At 44.1% G+C, this 17,803-nt stretch overlaps 1 protein-coding gene across 1 annotated transcript; it reads left to right on the forward strand.

Annotated features, from left to right (window-relative positions):
* The first annotated feature begins 8,429 nt into the window (after positions 1-8,429).
* On the forward strand, positions 8,430-8,735 carry LOC133044327 (small integral membrane protein 20-like). Its single transcript, XM_061125720.1, has one exon. It carries the CDS (start codon positions 8,430-8,432, stop codon positions 8,733-8,735), a length of 306 nt encoding a protein of 101 aa, XP_060981703.1.
* Positions 8,736-17,803: the final 9,068 nt, after the last annotated feature.

Raw genomic sequence — 17,803 nt, forward strand, 5'->3', positions numbered from 1 at the left:
TTGGAGAAATGTCTGTTTAGTTCTTTGGCCCATTTTTTGATTGGGTCATTTATTTTTCTGGAATTGAGCTTCAGGAGTTGCTTGTATATTTTTGAGATTAATCCTTTGTCTGTTTCTTCCTTTGCTATTATTTTCTCCCAATCTGAGGGCTGTCTTTTCACCTTACTTATAGTTTCCTTTGTAGTGCAAAAGCTTTTAAGTTTCATTAGGTCCCATTTGTTTATTTTTGCTTTTATTTCCAGTATTCTGGGAGGTGGGTCATAGAGGATCTTGCTGTGATTTATGTCAGAGAGTGTTTTGCCTATGTTCTCCTCTAGGAGTTTTATAGTTTCTGGTCTTACATTTAGATCTTTAATCCATTTTGAGTTTATTTTTGTGTATGGTGTTAGAAAGTGTTCTAGTTTCATTCTTTTACAAGTGGTTGACCAGTTATCCCAGCACCACTTGTTAAAGAGGTTGTCTTTTTTCCATTGTATATCCTTGCCTCCTTTGTCAAAGATAAGGTGTCCATAGGTCTGTGGATTTATCTCTGGGCTTTCTATTCTGTTCCATTGATCTATATTTCTGTCTTTGTGCCAGTACCATACTGTCTTGGTGACTGTGGCTTTGTAGTAGAGTCTGAAGTCAGGCAGGTTGATTCCTCCAGTTCCATTCTTCTTTCTCAAGATTACTTTGGCTATTCGAGGTTTTTTGTATTTCCATACAAATTGTGAAATTCTTTGGTCTAGTTCTGTGAAAAATACCGTTGGTAACTTGATAGGGATTGCATTGAATCTATAGATTGCTTTGGGTAGAATAGCCATTTTGACAATATTGATTCTTCCAATCCATGACCACGGTATGTTTCTCCATCTGTTTGTGTCCTCTTTGATTTCTTTCATCAGTGTTTTATAGTTTTCTATGTATAGGTCTTTTGTTTCTTTAGGTAGATATACTCCTAAGTATTTTATTCTTTTTGTTCTCAAGGTTTTTAATAAGGATCACAACCAGCAGGCAGGCTGGAGGCAGAGATGCAGGAGCAAAAGACATCAAACAGGTCAGAACAGCTCTGTTTGTTTTCCCAAACTGTCAGAGTAAAGTTACCATGTGCCACCTGGCTAAGCCACTAGCAAAGTCCCCGGAAAATGTCCACAGTAACCACAGGGATTTCTCGGACACACGCACTGGGGACTGCTAGGAGAAGAATTTGCTTGGGGGAAGGGAGCTGCCAGGAACCAGTCCCAGCGAATCACCTGGGACGGCTCAATGCTTGACATGACAACGGTCTTATTTTTAATCCTCAACACGACCCTTTGAGGGTAGGTATTACTATTCCCAGAATAATAATGGGGTGGGGGGGGGGTGGCACAGTGATTCGCCCCCTGGTGTTTCCCTTCTCAGATATTCCAGTATCAGGTCATTTCTGCTTCTCTTTTTGGCTTTCAGGGCCATCAGCATAATCTCTGTCAGAGGGTGGGAGTTTTACATTTGCAATTCTAGATTTTTCTTTCTGCTGGGTTTCCGGCAGCCCACTGCTGTTTTTCACATCTCTTAACTGCACATCAAATGAATCAAGCCCTGGAACTAGTCCTAAGGTGTTTCCTGGGGAAGGGGGTTGGTCCCCGGGGGGCGGATTTCTCTCTTTGCAGTTTAAGATTTTGAAAGGCATAACTTTCTGGCCAGGGGCGAGAAAGTTCTGTGAGTCAGCTTTTTCAATTCAAACCCCCTACTTTCTTCCCTCCCAAGTCATTTCACTGGGTGCCTGGGGCCTCAAACCTGCTGTCCTTCCCAAACCTGACTGTGCATTGAAGCACCTGCTGGGTTTTCCAAAAATGAGGATTTCTCAGGCTGGGCTTCTATTTTACAGGCGCAGACTCTGATGGCAAGAGTCCCCTCACTCGAGCCTCAGCCATCAGAAAGAACCATGGACAAAGGAAAATACACACTAATTTAAGACTCATTCTGATTACGGACCGTCCCATCTCTGTAGATGCCACCTGCGCTGAGACCACCTCCCTCCATCATTCTGCAGCTCCCAACCTTCTCAGCAGGCACAGTTGACGTCATTTCCTTGTAAGCTGCCGTCGGCCTCTCCCACCAGGATGGCAGCCTGGCCCTCCTCACGGTCACAGTGCCCGGGGTGCCCGACAGCTCAGGGACTCGGGATTACACGACTGAGCGAAGGGCTTGACTGCACAAAATTCCGTCAGCAGGCAGGGACCGGCCCTTCCTGAGCCTGCTCTCCTTTGGTACGGATGCAGGAAGGCGGCTGAGTGGAGCTCCCCTGTGAGCCTCTCAGCTCAGCTGCCGCAGGGCCGCGGAAGCCATCACCTGCTCCTAGGACATCTGGGCTTTTTAGATGCAGGAAGGTGTGTATGGCAACATCTTTGCTACAGCATCCTAGTAGCAAAAAACTGGAAACAAAAGGAATAAATGCTGGCACAGTCACACTGTGGAATATCATATAGTCGGCCCTTGGATGTGGAACCCATGCGCACAGAAGTGCAACCATATACTACGTTATTTTATATCAGGGACTTGAGCCATCTGTGGATTTCAGCTTGGGCGGTAGTAGTCCTGAAACCAGTTCTGCTAAGGTTACCAAGTGATGGCTACTGATTGTATGACAATGAGTAAAATTAACGAATAAATCTGTATGAATTGTGTCAAGTGAATTTCCATTAGGTATGATGGAGTGACAAGAATAAAATGCACTAATGTGTAACATACTACCCCATTTTGGGAAAACGATGGTAAGTTATCCTTGTCGAGGGTTACTTAAACCTGGATAAAAATATGAAATGATAGCAACTTCACTGTGAAGACTGCTGTGTGCAGGGCCTGAGTGGGAGAAGAGGGGAGAAGATTATGGAGAAGAAGGGAGATGTTGGCAGAAATCAAGAAAAAAAAGAGGAAGAAAATTCGAGGGCAGGAGGAGAAGGGGACGACAGAGGATGAGATGGTTGGATGGCATCACCGACTCGATGGACATGGGTTTGGGTAGACTCTGGCAGTTGGTGATGGACAGGGAGGCCTGGTGTGCTGTAGTTCATGGGGTCGCAAAGAGTCAGACACGACTGAGCGACTGAACTGAACTGATATTAAAATCATGTACTTATAAAAATTATAATGATGCATGCATGTATATAAGCAGAATTGCCTTTTTTTTTTAAATGTGAGACACACCTGAAATGATGGAAGAAACTTTGAACGTATTTTTAAGGAGAGAAAGATGGAGAAGAAATAAGTTAACGTTTACCTTAGGAGTTGAGTAGAAAGAGAAACGAGGTCAATGCCAAGAAAGATGGAAATAAAAGGAATCACCTATCTGAGATTTTTAAAAACGGAAATGTCTTAACGCTAATACGGAACATTAGTTGCTTATTAAGGATGAAGAAGATAGGGATGCTCACTGTGTTATTTTTTCCTACTTTTCTGTGTTCTTACACTTTCTTGTTAAGAAAAAGAACTACATCAAAAGACACATTCAGCAAAGGGTCCCCATGAGGGCCCCTCTCTCCCAGAAGCAGGAGGCATGCGTCCTGGGGGCGACGATGTCAGGGTTCCTCCCCTGTTCTGGGGCTGCTGCCCCCAAAGCCAGGACTTCTGCATCAGCGGGGGATACAAACAAACTGGGGGACACTGATTCTGATTTCCCTCCGCCTGCCATCGCTTCTCTGCCTACTGCCCCCTTACGGAAGGCATCTCTCAGAGTTTTGCCTGATTCTGGTATTTCAAGGGTTGAGCATATTGTGGGGACAGCCTGGGTCCACACTCTGGAGCTGCCGAGGACTAGCTGCGCGATTTTCTTCAAGGAGGAAAGGAGAGGAGGCAGGTGCTCGAGGCGGAGCTTGGTGGAAGAAGGAGCCTTTATTCTTCCTTTCTCCATGGAGTCTACTCCCGTATCTGGGTAGCTCATTCTGAAGTCTGCCTTTGCTGCAGGTTTTACTTCTGGATGGTTCTGCAGTTTGCCTCCTGTCACACCAAAACTATGCAACTCCTCCTGAGCCAGGCAGTGGGCACCCAGCATGGTAAGTAGACACTTACACCTGTCTTCCCATGGGTCCAGTGGGGAGGGTAGATATGGACTCAGGCATAGTCCAGGGACTAAAGTGCTGGGTCCTCCACCTGACTAGCTGACTGAAGCTGTTTCCTCTTCTGTAAAACCAGCGTTACAAACTGGGTATATCCTTTAAGTCTGCAGTCAGCGGGCTTCCCTGGTAGCTCAGTGGTAAAGAATCCACCGTCCTACAGAAGCCACAGGAGACGCAGTTTCAATCCTTGGGTCGGGACAATCCCCTGGAGGAGGGCGTGGCAACCCACTCCAGTGTTCTTGCCTGGAGAATCCCACGGACAGAGGAGCCTGATGGGCTACAGTCCATAGGGTCGCAGAGAGTCGGACATGTCTGAAATGACTTAGCATGCACGCACAGGCTGTCAGTGTTGGGACTTTTTGTTTCTGGTGTGTCTTCCTTCGTCACAACCATGAGGCCACAGTCTGATGGTTTCATTGACCATAGTTTTCTTAGAGCCTTAACTAGTACCTGGCATATACAGGTGCTCTGTAAATATTTGTGGAGTCAATTCCTTTTGTTTTATAGTTGGACTTTAGAATTTAAAAGAAAATTCCCTTGCTTCCTTCCCTAAGAGGAGATATTTTTAAGGGTCTATCTAAAGACCATATCTAGACATTGTATTTTTGGGTGGTAGGAAATTCACACCTTCAGTTTTAACTAGATGTCACCAAATGTTTTCCAAAGGGTTGCATTAACTTCCACTCCAAAGAGAAGTTTATAAGGGGTCTCCTTTGTCTGCATTCTTTTTTTTTTTTTGGCCATGCCATATGGCATGTAGGATCTTAGTTCCCTGACTAGGGATTGAATCCAGGCCCTGCATTGGAAGCCCGGCCTTAACCACTAGGTCATCAGGGAAGTCCCTTGTCTGCATTCTTTCTAGGATTGGGTATGATCAGACTTTTAAATCCTCTGCCAAAGATTTCTCCTGAAAGGGAAAATGCAAATGAAGCTGTTTTCAGAATATATCACACCTTTAAATGTTTTTTTTTAAATACTGTGACTAGATTTTGACACTGTTATCACCCCAGACCTCAGCTCAAATGTCCCCCTCTCCCTTCCTCCGAGGCCGTTCCCAAATCCCTACAGAGGCTGGTTTCCCCTTCAGTCACTTTCCGCCCCATCTCTCTGTTTATTTCCTGCATGAAGCACTGGAATCAGAAATAATCTTTTGAGCAGTTCTTTTTGATTGCTTTCTCCTCAGTGTGTCTACAAGGGCTCTTATCTGTCATCACCAGATTTCCGAGCCTTGTTCGGAGCCTGGGTAAGAATGTAAGAAATACTTATAGAATAAACGAAAGCGTATACGACCTTTTACAAAGCTAAAGCCGTTTTAGACATTTATTAGGCATCAGGTTTATTTTTTTTAATCTTAACAGTATTAGGCAAGTACTGTTATCAGATAATCTTCCTCCTTTATTTCACCTTACCGCTCCTGAACCACAGATTTCATAATTCATTCAATAAGTGATTGATAGGTCACTTATTTGCCAGTGACTGTGCCATGAAAGTGCTCATGGGATGAAGACAGAATTATATATCTGCAATTTTGCTGGAAGTGGGGGTTGGGTGACCCAGCCAGAGTGACATGTGGAATCTGGCTTCAAGAATTTCTCAAAAGAAGGAACTTTTTTTCAGTAGAGAAGTAATAGTGGGAACAATAAGGAAAGCTAAAATATTCTGGATGTTTACCATGTGTGAGGCCCTGAACTAGCTGCTTTACATGAATTATATTTTTAATCATCAGAAAAACCATACAGGGTAGTTATTGTTAAAGTGCAGTCACCTCTGGGTCCGTTTAACTTCTCTGAATTCTACTAGATGTGTGTGGGGAGAAAAGAGGGAGAGAGAGAAAAAAAGAGAAGGATTTAAATTTACCTGGGCAGGGACTTCCCTGGTGGTCCAGTGGCTAAGAGTCCGAGCTCTCAATGTAGGGGCCTGGGTTCGATCCCTGGTCAGGGAACTAGATCCCACATGCTGAGCAAGGAATGCACATCAAACCTCTAAGAGTTCACTTTCCACAACTAAAGATCCCGCAACAAAGACTGAAGATTCCATGGGCTGCACCTAAAATCCGGTGCAGCCAAATAAATGCTGAAATAACGAAACAAATTACCCAGGCATCCGTGTGCGTTATTTCAAGGAAGAGATGGAGTGGGAGGTCCCTGGTCCTGAGTTTTGTCTGGTCCTTGCCTGCTCTACTACTATAACGGAAAGGATGGTCAAGGGTAATTTTTGATCATACTTGATTTCTTCCCCTCTACACATTAGCTTTTAGAACTAAAGCCTTTGCAAATGGAGGCTCAGAAGAGCTGAATGTCTTCTATAGCAAAGTTACATGCTTGCACAAGCAGTTTCAACAACTATAGGGACCAGTTTCTCTGATCCGAGCACATCTCCTAACTTTAATGTCACCATGTTTCAGGTCCTTGGCACAGGCCCACGCTATGAGCACGCTGCCTGTGTGCTAAGTCACTTCAGTCGTGTCTGACTCTTTGCGACCCCATGGACTGTAGCCCGCCAGGCTCCTCTGTCCAAGGGATTCTCCAGGCAAGAATCCTGGAGTGGGTTGCCATGCCCTCCTCCAGGGGATCTTCCTGACCCAGGGATCGGAACCTGCCTCTCATTGTCTCCTTCACTGGCAGGTGGGTTCTTTACCACCAGCACCACCTGGGAAGCCCAAAGTAAAAGTGTGAGTCGCTCAGTCGTGTCTGACCCTTTTGCAACCCTGTGGACTGTAGTTTTCTAGGTTCCTCCATCCGTGGAATTCTCCAGGCAAGAATACTAGAGTGAGTAGCCATTTCCTTCTCCAGGGGATCTTCCCGACCCAGGGATCGAACCTGAGTCTCCTGTATTGCAGGCAGGTTCCTTACCCCTGAGCCACTAGGGCACTTTAGCGCATCAGTTATTACTGTTACAGAGATCACTTCCTCCAAGAACACGGAACTGAGCAAGCTCTGGGAGAGGTGCTAAAGACTGCAGTGAAGCCGCTTTCACTGGAGGTCTTTTTAACAAGAAGAGATACTAAACTGACTTGGATTTCTTAGATGCACTGGAGACAGGGGGAGAGAAATCTGGAAGGTTATTCTAAACCCAGGATTCTGTGACCATCTCATTGTTTCCCAGACTTCCTAGATCACAGAAATCATTTTCTAAAAAACAAAAACAACAAGAAAGAAATGCACATCCAAACAAACAAAACAAAATAAAGCACAGTTCCTGGCACACAGGAAGTGCTCAGTAAATATTTGTTGAATGATGGAAGGAAAAAAAACACAAATTGAAAAACAAAATGTAGGACCTGATCTTTGCCAATAACCTTTCTCAAACCATATATGTTTCTGTCTTATGTTGGTACACACACACACACACACACACACACACACACACACCCCTATACCTCTTATATAAGTTTGTATCATCATACCAAAATCTTTAAAGGTGTTTAACAAACTGTTTAAAGTAGGTCCTCTTTGGGGCTTACCTAATGGTTCAGCAGATAAAGAACCCGCCTGTCGATGAAGGAGACATAGGAGATGAAGGTTTGACCTCTGGGTCAGGAAGATCCCCTGGAGAAGGGAGTGGCAACCCACTCCAGTATTCTTGCCTCGAAAATTCCATGGACAGAGGAGCCTCTAGGGCTGCCGTCCATGGGGTAGCAAATAGTTGGACACGACAAGGAACACATTGTTGTTGTTTGGGGAGACAGAAACTGTCTTTGCTCCTAAAATGCTTGACTCTTAAGAGGAAGAGACACTGGAGATCTCTCTCTCCTTCACATCCACGCACAGTGAAAAGGCCTCGCGAGGACATAGCCGGAAGGTGCCATCTGCATGTCCAGGGGAGAGCCCCTGCCAGAAACCAGTCTTGGTCGGGGACTTCCAGCCTCCAGAAGTGGGCATGGCTCTCTATGATGGAAGCCCAAGCCGCTCAACACAATGAAGCAAAGAACAGCACTCCACGAGGGAGACCACCCTCATGCAGGCAGCCGTGTGAACCGCTCTCCCTCTGCGTGTGATTTCCGTTTCACAGGTAAAGTCACACGTATGCAGCTGAGTGCGATTTTGAACCCAGCACAGATGACTTTCAACGGCTGTGTTCTCTGCCACCATGGGGGTGGGGTATGGGGGGAGGTGAATCCCATAATTTTCGGATTTCTCTACAATACGCTTTATTTAAAGTTTGAGGCAGTTCCATTTCTCACTTTATTAAGGGACCAGGAGAGGGAAACCCTGTTAATTTCCCTTTATCAGGATGTTTTTCATCACAAGCACCAATAGACGGATGAAATTTGGCTCAAACTAGAAGTCCATCTTTTATTTCACACTTAACAAGAACCCAGAGGTTGACCCAGAGGTTCCAAGACTGGTTCAGGAGATGACCAACACCGTTAAGAAACCAGACCCCGGCCCAGCCGGCGGGAGCCGGGTTTGGAGAGTCCCGGGCACTCGAAGAATCCGCATAGCCCCGGCTGGAGCCAGGTCCGGGAACCTGCGCACTGCTCTCGTTTTCCGCGGCTTCATCTCCCTGCTCGGCGCCGCCTGCTACCCCATCTACTTCCAGCCCTTAATGCGGCTGGAGGAGTACAAGAAGGAAGAAGCCATAAATCGAGCTGGTATTGTTCAAGAAGACTTGCAGCCACCAGGGTTGAAAGCGTGGTCGGATCCATTTGGCCGGAAATGAGAAGATGAACACCGCCTCTAATGACGCAAGCAGACAGAGGCGTCATGCTTCCGGGTCTGCAGCAAGTGCAGTAAGTCACCTGGCTGGAGAACAGTGGCTGGGCAGAAAACTCTAGAAGGCCATAGAGAGTCCTGTGCATGAGGATTACGTCCCTTCTTAAAAGAACCCTGGAACAAATCATACTATTAGGAGGGTTTTCATGATTTGGTTTCCTTTCTAAAAATGAAGCTGTCTCACTCAGCTGGGCTTGAAGGCCATCTACCTATTATTCAGTCTCTACCTCTTAGCCAGCCAAGCTGTGATATGAATACAAGCAACCAGTAGACTGGGGAAGACCCTAGACTGTTTTGCCATCCTCCAAATAGGAAATTTCAGGGGAAAACTACCATGTTGAGCAGCCTCATAGGGCTCTTTGAAAATGTTAAAGTTGATAAAACTCTTTGAGGACAAGGTACATTGTACTCTTTAAGAATAAATAGTTCAACTCAGCCATCTCATTAGGAAGGTTGCTGCATGTTGAGAAATAAACAAATTTGAAGCAAACTAAATGGGTCTGCATGCCTACTAGAAATCATTGTTGAATTGACTGAAGTGAAAATGTATATATTAAAATGATTTCTTACTTCAAAAAAGAAAGAAAGAAACCAGACCTCTCCACCCTTCCATCCCATCATTCTTGTCATTTTCACTCTGTCCCTGAGTGTCCTCACAGTCACAGGATGGCTGCTGTAGCCCCAGCACCTCCTCCTACAACCACGTCAAAGGCAGGGAAAGGGGGGAGCACCCCTCTTTATAGAGGAGGAAATCTTCCTTTAAAGTCCTCTAGCAGGTTTCCCGGTTTCCCCCTTTTTGTCTGTGGCCTGAACTGGGTTACATGCCCACTTCTAGAACATTCTCTGGCAAAAAGCCTCAGGGGTGGGTGGAAAGGTGTTGGGAACTCACCTTCCTTGAGCACCCACCTCCAGATAACCTGAAGAAAATTCAAGGTCTGGATTGCAAGGAAGAAAAGGAAGGTGGCAGGTGCGTATGTGACTGAGATCTTTGCTTGCGATCTTGTTTTAGGCAAAGTTCACTTGCGAAGCTGGGTTAGTGCGGTTCACTCCAGAAGTCCCTAGACCCTACTGCACTGCCTTCTGTCTTCATATTTCAGGCTTTCAGATAACCTTGCTGCTGCCACGGAGATAAACTGAGTTACTAAACTGCAAGGCGGGATCGTTCCATTATAAAAATACTGCTGGTAATTAAATCCTCCAATTACAGGTAGTCAGATTAGTGAGAGGAGCAGGGTATATTTTAACTAGTAACTCAATTGGGGTTACTAAAGATGGAAAGAGATAAATTTAAACAGCCTTAAGCTTGACAAAGAAAAGGGCATGAAATCAATTTGTATGTAAATTTCTCCCAGTTACAACGTCCCAGAAGAAGAGAGTTATGCAGAACACATGTTCTTCTGGATTAAAATCCTTCCGAGACAGTCCTACAGGAATGTCCCCGGTGGTCCAGTGGCTAAGACTCCACACGGCCAGCGTAAGGGGCCCGGGTTTGATCCCTGGTCAGGGAACTAGATCCTGCATGCTGCAACTAAGACTTGGCACAGCCAAATAATTTCTTTTTTTTTTTTTAAAGGGGGGAACAGAAAAATATCCTTAAAAAGAAAAAGACCATCCTGTCAGTTTAAAAGTAACCAAACGATGACGTCAGGAGTTAAGAGTCTAACTGTGAAAAAAATAAATGTCATCTTTCTTGATAGTTTACAGGGAATGGGAGAGAAAAGTACACAGTGCACCTTCCTGACGTCATGTCTTACTTTTCTTTCCTTTCCAAGGTGGATGCCTGGTTCTGCATCCTGCAGCAACTTTCACGTGGGGAAATAATAATATAGGATAAAGAATTATTGATGTGTCACCGTCTAGGTTGTAGCTTAAATCCATCTTTCCCTACAGATATTCTGTTGCTTTAATTGAAGAGAAGCCCAAATGATAATAAAACAGATGATAATGAACATGATAGCAGTCGCGAACCTTTCCAGAGTTCTTGCTCTAAACCAGACACTGTACTTTCACGTGTAAAACCACGATCACAAGCTGGGTTGCTATGAACCCAACTTCCGAAGGAGGTGGATCCCTTGCTGCTGCTGCTGCTGTTAAGGCGCTTCAGTCGTGTCCGACTCTGTGCGACCGCATAGACGGCAGCCCACCAGGCTCCCCCGTCCCTGGGATTCTCCAGGCAAGAACGCTGGAGTGGGTTGCCAGTTCCTTCTCCAGGTGGATCCCTTAGTTAGGCCCATTTTACAAGAAAGGAAATTGAAACCTGGAGAGGTTGAGTAACCTTCCTGAGAGTCAGAATAGTTCAGGGCCCTCCCTGCTGGTCCAGTGGCTGAGACTCCACGCTCCCAGTTCAGGGGCCTGGGTTCAACCCCTGGTCAGGGAACTAGATCCCATGTGATGCAACCAAGAGTCTGGATGCCGCAAGTAAGACCTGGCCCAGCTAAACTTAAATATATATGAATATATATAGTGTGTCTGAGTGACAGTGTTAGCTGCTCTGTTGTGTCAGCTCTTTGTTTGTGACTTCATGGACTGCAGCCCGCCAGGCTCCTCTGTCCATGGGATTCTCCAGGCAAGAGTACTCTAGTGGGTTGCCATTCCTTTCTCCAGGGGATCTTCCCCACCCAGGGATTGAACCCAGGTCTCCTGCATTGCAGGCAGATTCTTTTCTTTTTTTACTGAAGGATAATTGCTTTACAGAATTTTGTTGTTTTCCGTCAAGCCTCCACATGAATCGGCCACAAGTATACATACATCCCCTCCCTTTTGAACCTTCCTCCTGTCTCCCTCCCCATCCTGCCCCCCCAGGTTGGTCCAGAGCCCCTGTTTGAGTTCCCTGGCCATATAGCAAACTCCTAGTGGCTATCTATTTTACAGGTGGTGAGGTAAGTTCCCATGTTACTCTCCCCATACATCTCCCCTGTCCTCCCCTCTGCCCATGTCCATAAATCTATTCTCTATGTCTGTTTCTCCATCACTGCCCTGTAAATAAATTCTTCACCCATATATATGAACATATATTTGAAAAAAAGGATACTTTAGTCTTAGTCCTAGGCCTATCACCAACAAGCCTTATAATTGTAGAGGGCTGAACTGTGCTCCCTCCAAAATACAAGCCCAAGTCGTAATCCTTGGTACCTTGAACATGACCTTATTTGGAAAAAGGGTCTTTGCAAATAATATTAAGTTGAAGAACTCAGGATGAGATCACTCTGGATCACCTGTGTAGATCTTAAATTCAGTGACAAAGTTTCTTATAAGAAAAGGAGAAGATAGAGATGCCGAAAGGAAGTCCATGTGAAGACAGAGGCAGAGACTGCAGTGATGTGGCAGCAAGCCAAGAAATGCAAGGAGCACCCAGGAATTGGAGGAGGCGGGAAGAATTCGGCCCTAGAAGCTTTCGAGGGAGCGTGGCCCGGCTGACACTTTGATTTAGGACTTGCGTTCTCCAAAACTCTGAGAAAGGAAGTTTCTGTTGTGTTAAGCCAGTTTGTGGTACTTTGTCATGGCAACCCTAGAAACTAATGCTGTAACCACAGGCAGATCCCTCTGGGTCTTGGTTTCCTCATCTGTTACAGGTGAGGTTCGGAGAATACCAGCCTCTAAACGTCAGATGATGAACCTGGGCCAATCACTGGGGGGGGGAATATGTAAACCAGTGGTTCTAGGTCAGGGGCAGTTTAACCCCACCCTCACCAGAGAATATTTGGGAATGTCCAGACCCTGAGTCTGGGAAAGACTGAGGGCAGGAGAAGGGGGCGACAGAGGACGAGAGGGTTGGATGGCTTCACCGACTCAATGGACATGAATTTGAGCAAACTCTGGGAAATAGAGGAGGACAGGGAAGCCTGGTGTGCTGCAGTCCAGGGGTCACAAAGGGTTGCATATGACTTGGCGACTGAGCAGCGACAATGAAAGACTCTTTGGTTTTCATGACTGGGTGAGAAGCGGGCGTGAGATTCCTACTGGCATCTGGTGAGCGGAGACCAGGGAAGCTGCTCAACATCCTTCAATGTGTGGGACGGACCCGCCCCAGAGAACCACCTGGCTCAGAGCGTGAGCAGTGCGCAGGTTGAAAGTTGAAAAATGCTGGTGTACCCCACGCTAAAGTGCAGCTTACGAGCAACGCCTTATTGAATGTTCACAGTCACTTCTCAGGGCAGGTGTTATTAGGAGTATTTTTCCTCTCCTACAGATGAGAACACTGAGGCTAAGAGGAGTGATTTACTCAAGCTCACAGATCTGGGAGGTGGTAGAGCTGCCATCCGAGTTTTTTTTGCTTTTGTTTTTTAATAGTAGAGCTAGATTTATTCAATGAAAAGACTACCCTTTTTTTTTTTTGGAAATTGTCCTTTTTACCCCCTAATTTTGGTATTACACCATCCTTAAGTGGAATGATGGTGTTGGTAGATGCCTTGTAGGTAGGTTCTTTTGGTTTGTATCATAAAAAGTTGGGAATCCTATATCTTGTCACACATTTTGATCAGAGACATTCAATTCTGGGGGAAGCATGGGAAAAGGTCATCTGTCGCGTTTCTTCTAGTTCTAATAGTGGAAACATGTTTCTGTCCCGGTTGGGTCTCCACAAAAATCCTCTAAGATATTAATTCACTGGATGTGTATTAATGACCTGGGAAGGGCAAGGCCTATATTGACCATCAGCTACATCGAGGCTGCAGTGAATGCATTGTAAAGAAGATCCCTGGTCTAGGGAGATTCCACATGCCACAGGGTAACTAAGCCCCTGTGCCACAGCTCCTGAGCCCACGCTCTGGAGCCCATCGTCTGAAACGAGAGAAGTCACCAGGATGAGGAGCCTCCCCAACTAGAGTAGCCCCTGCTGGCTGCAACTAGAGAACGCGCTCAGGCAGCCTCGGAGACCCGGCACAGCCAGAAATTAATCAATAAATAAATTATTACAATTAATTAAAAAAGAAGAGATAAAGATGGCTTTCATGGTGCCAGATTCCAAGAGTGAACCACCACTCAAACTTTGACTTTCGTTTTTTCATTAGTCTGTTCATCTTCTCATTCATTCATTGTTCACTTACTCATTCATTATACCTTCATTCATTCATTCTGTAGCAACCATTTTTGGAGCTCACAATGATGGGCCTGACGTGCGACGGCTGCAAGTCAGATGCCGTGTTTATAAATTATTCATAATTTTATGAATTATGAATTATGCATAAAGTGCAGGAAGAGAAGATAGAATGATACTAGGTCAAACTGATTGAGCTCATGTTGATTGTGCCAGACCTCCCAAGCTCTTTACCTGCACTTACTCATGTAATCTCTTAATGACCTATGAGGTAGGTACTCTAGTTATCATCCATTTTACAGATAAGAAACTAAGGTATAAGATTTTACATACATTGCTTAAGATCTTGGTAGAGGGAAAAGATCTGAACCCAAACAGTTCTATTCCAGATTCTACTGTCAGTCATTACCTCTCTGTATAGAAGTAATCATGAGACAAAGTAATACTTGGTTTGGTTACTTTTTCCCCCTCCTGTTAGTACTGCAAAGAATAAGCTTTATTACACCAAATTCTCATTGCACTTTGATGGAAAGATACTTTTGCCTGATTCCCATTTTATACATGAGAAGACTGCAGTTTACAGAGGTCACACGATTGATTCTAACCACCGGGCTATGAAGAGGCGTGAGAGCTTTGCCATGAGCAAGCTGGGTGTAAATCCTGGCCCTGGGACTTCCCTGGTGGTCCAGTGGCTAAGGCTCTGAGCCCTCAGTGCAGGGGGTCTGGGCTCAGTCCCTGGGGAGGGAATTGGATCCCACACGCTGCAACTAAGACCTGGCACAGACAAATAAATAAATTTAAAAAAAAATCCTGGCCCCGTCACTTTCTGGCTGTATAACCTTGGGCAAGTCATTTAAACTTTCTGAGCAAAGTAATTTCTCTTCATAGGTTGTTGAGATGATTAGGCTAGAACAAGACTGCACAAGCTGGTCCATGGGCCAGGCACGTTCCACCCTCCGTTTGGTACAGCTGTGACCTAAGAACGCTTTTTACATTTTAAATGACTACAAAAAAATCAAAAGGAGAATAGTATTTTGTAACACGTGGAAATGACATGAAATCCACATTTCGGTGTCCTCACCGTCTTCCTGGCTCACAGCCATGCCCACCCCTTCACTGCCTCTTACACTCAGCATGTTGAGTAGCGGCCACAGAGACGGCAGGGGTTGCAAAACCGAAAATATTGACTCTCTGCCCTTTCACAAAGTTGGCTGACCTCTGGATTAGGTGACAAATAGAAAATCCATGCTAGGTACTCAATAACTATTACTATAAATAACAACAAAAACAATGATGTATCACTTGAAATGTCCAGCAGTAGATCTGAAGTCAATGTTCAAAATTATACTGAATTTTGTCATTATTTGAAGTGAAAAGAGAAATCTTCTGTCCACTGAGGGACTCAGAGGAAGATACAGGGAATTAATATGTATTTATTAATTATTATTTTTTTTGATGTGGACTGTTTGTAAAGACTTTACTGAATTTGTTACAACATTGCTCATGTTTTGGGTTTTTGGCCTTGAGGCATGTGAGATCTCAGCTCCCCAACCAATGATTGAATCCGTACCTGCTGCATTTGAAGGTCAAGTCCCAGTCACTAGACTGCCAGGTAAGTCCCAACACTTTATTAAATAGAAAGCAAACAGGAACAAATAGCTTATATCCTCAAGGTCTATTATCTCTACTTAATCCCAGTTGTCAGCTGTTCTTGCCTGTAAATAAGTACAGCTTTCTTCTTGGCCAAAGCACTTCTACAGACTTTACATTTTACTCAAATTAAAGGAGAGCTCACAGTCCAATAATGGAACAATAATGAAATGAGCTTGGGTACATTTACTATTCAATAGAGTCACACCTAGCCTGTACAAATGAGAATTAAGACTTTGCAGCAGTATCGGAAACTGATTATAATAAAATAATTGATACAATATGATAGGCATTTTGTAGAAACATGGAAAAATATATTTGTGTGTGTATACAAAACATATATAAAAAACGTTTATATATATATATATAAAATTACAAAGAAATATGCCCTAAAATGTTGGTAGAAATTATCTCTGAGTTATGGGGTAACTTTAATTTTCTTCATTATAAGTTTACAGGTTTCTGTATTTTTTGGTTTTTCTATAATGAGTATAAGGTATTTTTACATTATGGAAAAACATTAAGAGAAAAAGTCAGACGCATAATTGCAGGATTCTATGATTCTAATTGAGAAAAACATACACTTAAGAAAAAAGTAAATGAATACCAAAAAAACCATAATTGTTTCATAGAAAGTGAAATGCAATAGAGCATGTTGTTACCTTTCTAAGTAAAAAGAATAGAAAACTTTATCATTATTGATCCTACATCTTGTCATTTATTATTGTAAAATGATAATTCTGTATATCTTATTCATACAAAGTTTGTTGAAGACAACATAGCTTTCAACAGAAATTTAAAATTCCACATTCCACCACCTTCCGCTATTTTAAGAATGCATTTTCTTCCTCTTACACAATTACAATCAACTTAAACTTACTTATTATGCATTTAAAAAAAAAATTTAACTCGTGTTACTAGTTTGACAAGTATTACTCCCTACTGAAAGCAAGAGGAATGTTTTCTAAGTGACCAGTTGTCACATTTCTAAACTAAATCAAACCTGTTTTCCCAGCTTATAAGTAACCTTTTAATTATGCAAATAGAAGTACAACCTAAAGAAATGGGTCAGGAGAGGGACGTCTGGCTAATTAATGCAGGTGAACATAATGTTTTCTTTCCACGGGAGCATGTGTTTCACTCACCAGGTGATGTTAAAGTTAAAACTAGGTAGGTTTATCAGACATGATTAAAGACCTTAGCATCGAGCTGAACTAAACCATAAAAGAATTTGCCCTTTTGTGTTCCTCCACAGGCGGCTGAGTTGAGCTTACACACTCTAGAAGCTGAAGGTAAAAAGATTCATGTTCCTCAGTGTTCACAGAGGACTCTTTCTGATGACTCTGTTCTGTATCATCACAGATTGCAGCTTAAAGAAACACTTAAATGCATCTGTACTAAGACATTCGTTGCTACTGCTGAGTGGTAGGATTTCAGGTGATTTTTTTTCCACTTCGCTTTTTTATATTTTTCTCGTTTCCTTCTATGACCATGGACTATATTCATAAGTGAAATGAACAGCACACAAATAAAATACTTAATGTATCATTTCATTCACTCAGCAGCCCAGCCTGGCTCATGCTGGACACTCCCTCCCTGAAAGCCAAGCAGCATAGCCAACATGGTTTACCTCGATCATTGTATGGAGCTGTGGATAAAGGGACTCAGAAATGGGAAAAGCATTCTGCAAAGTACAAAGCCTTAAAGAAAAGAAAAGAAAAAAACTCTTAGGGACTTCCCTGGGGGTCCAGTGGTTAAGTCTCTCTGGTCGGGGAACTATGATTCCACACGGGCTCAGCATGGCCAAAAACAAAAAAAACCTTTTCAAATAAGACACTCATGATCGTATACACCCAAGCAGGTCATTTCTTTCTCCTTGGGTGAACTCCAACAGGTGTGCGAAACCCAGCTTTGCCAATAGTTGGATGTCTTACTTTTTACTGTCTGTCTCAACTCTGCCCTGATGTTGAGGAAGCCACTGTAATGCATGAACAACAGATGTGGCTATGTGCCCACATTCATTTATGGACTCTGAAGATTACATGTCATATGACGTTCATGGGTCTTAAAATTTTTTTTCCAGTTACATAAAAATGGGAAAACCACTCTTCCCTTTTTTGTCGTTCAAGATAAGACAGCAGGATGTCATGTGTGGACAACGGTGCAGAGTTCTCTCCTAAAGGACATGAAAAGGATGGGACTTCCCTGGTGGTCTAGAGGGTGAAAAGTCCACCTTGGAAGGCAGGGGACGAGGGTTCAATCCCTGGTCGGGGAACTGAGACCCCACACGCCGCAGGGACTGAGCCTGCGTGCCCTGGAGCCCGTGTTCC

This window comes from Dama dama, chromosome 23 (genome assembly GCF_033118175.1).
Source record: "Dama dama isolate Ldn47 chromosome 23, ASM3311817v1, whole genome shotgun sequence".
Taxonomy (NCBI): Eukaryota; Metazoa; Chordata; class Mammalia; order Artiodactyla; family Cervidae; genus Dama; species Dama dama.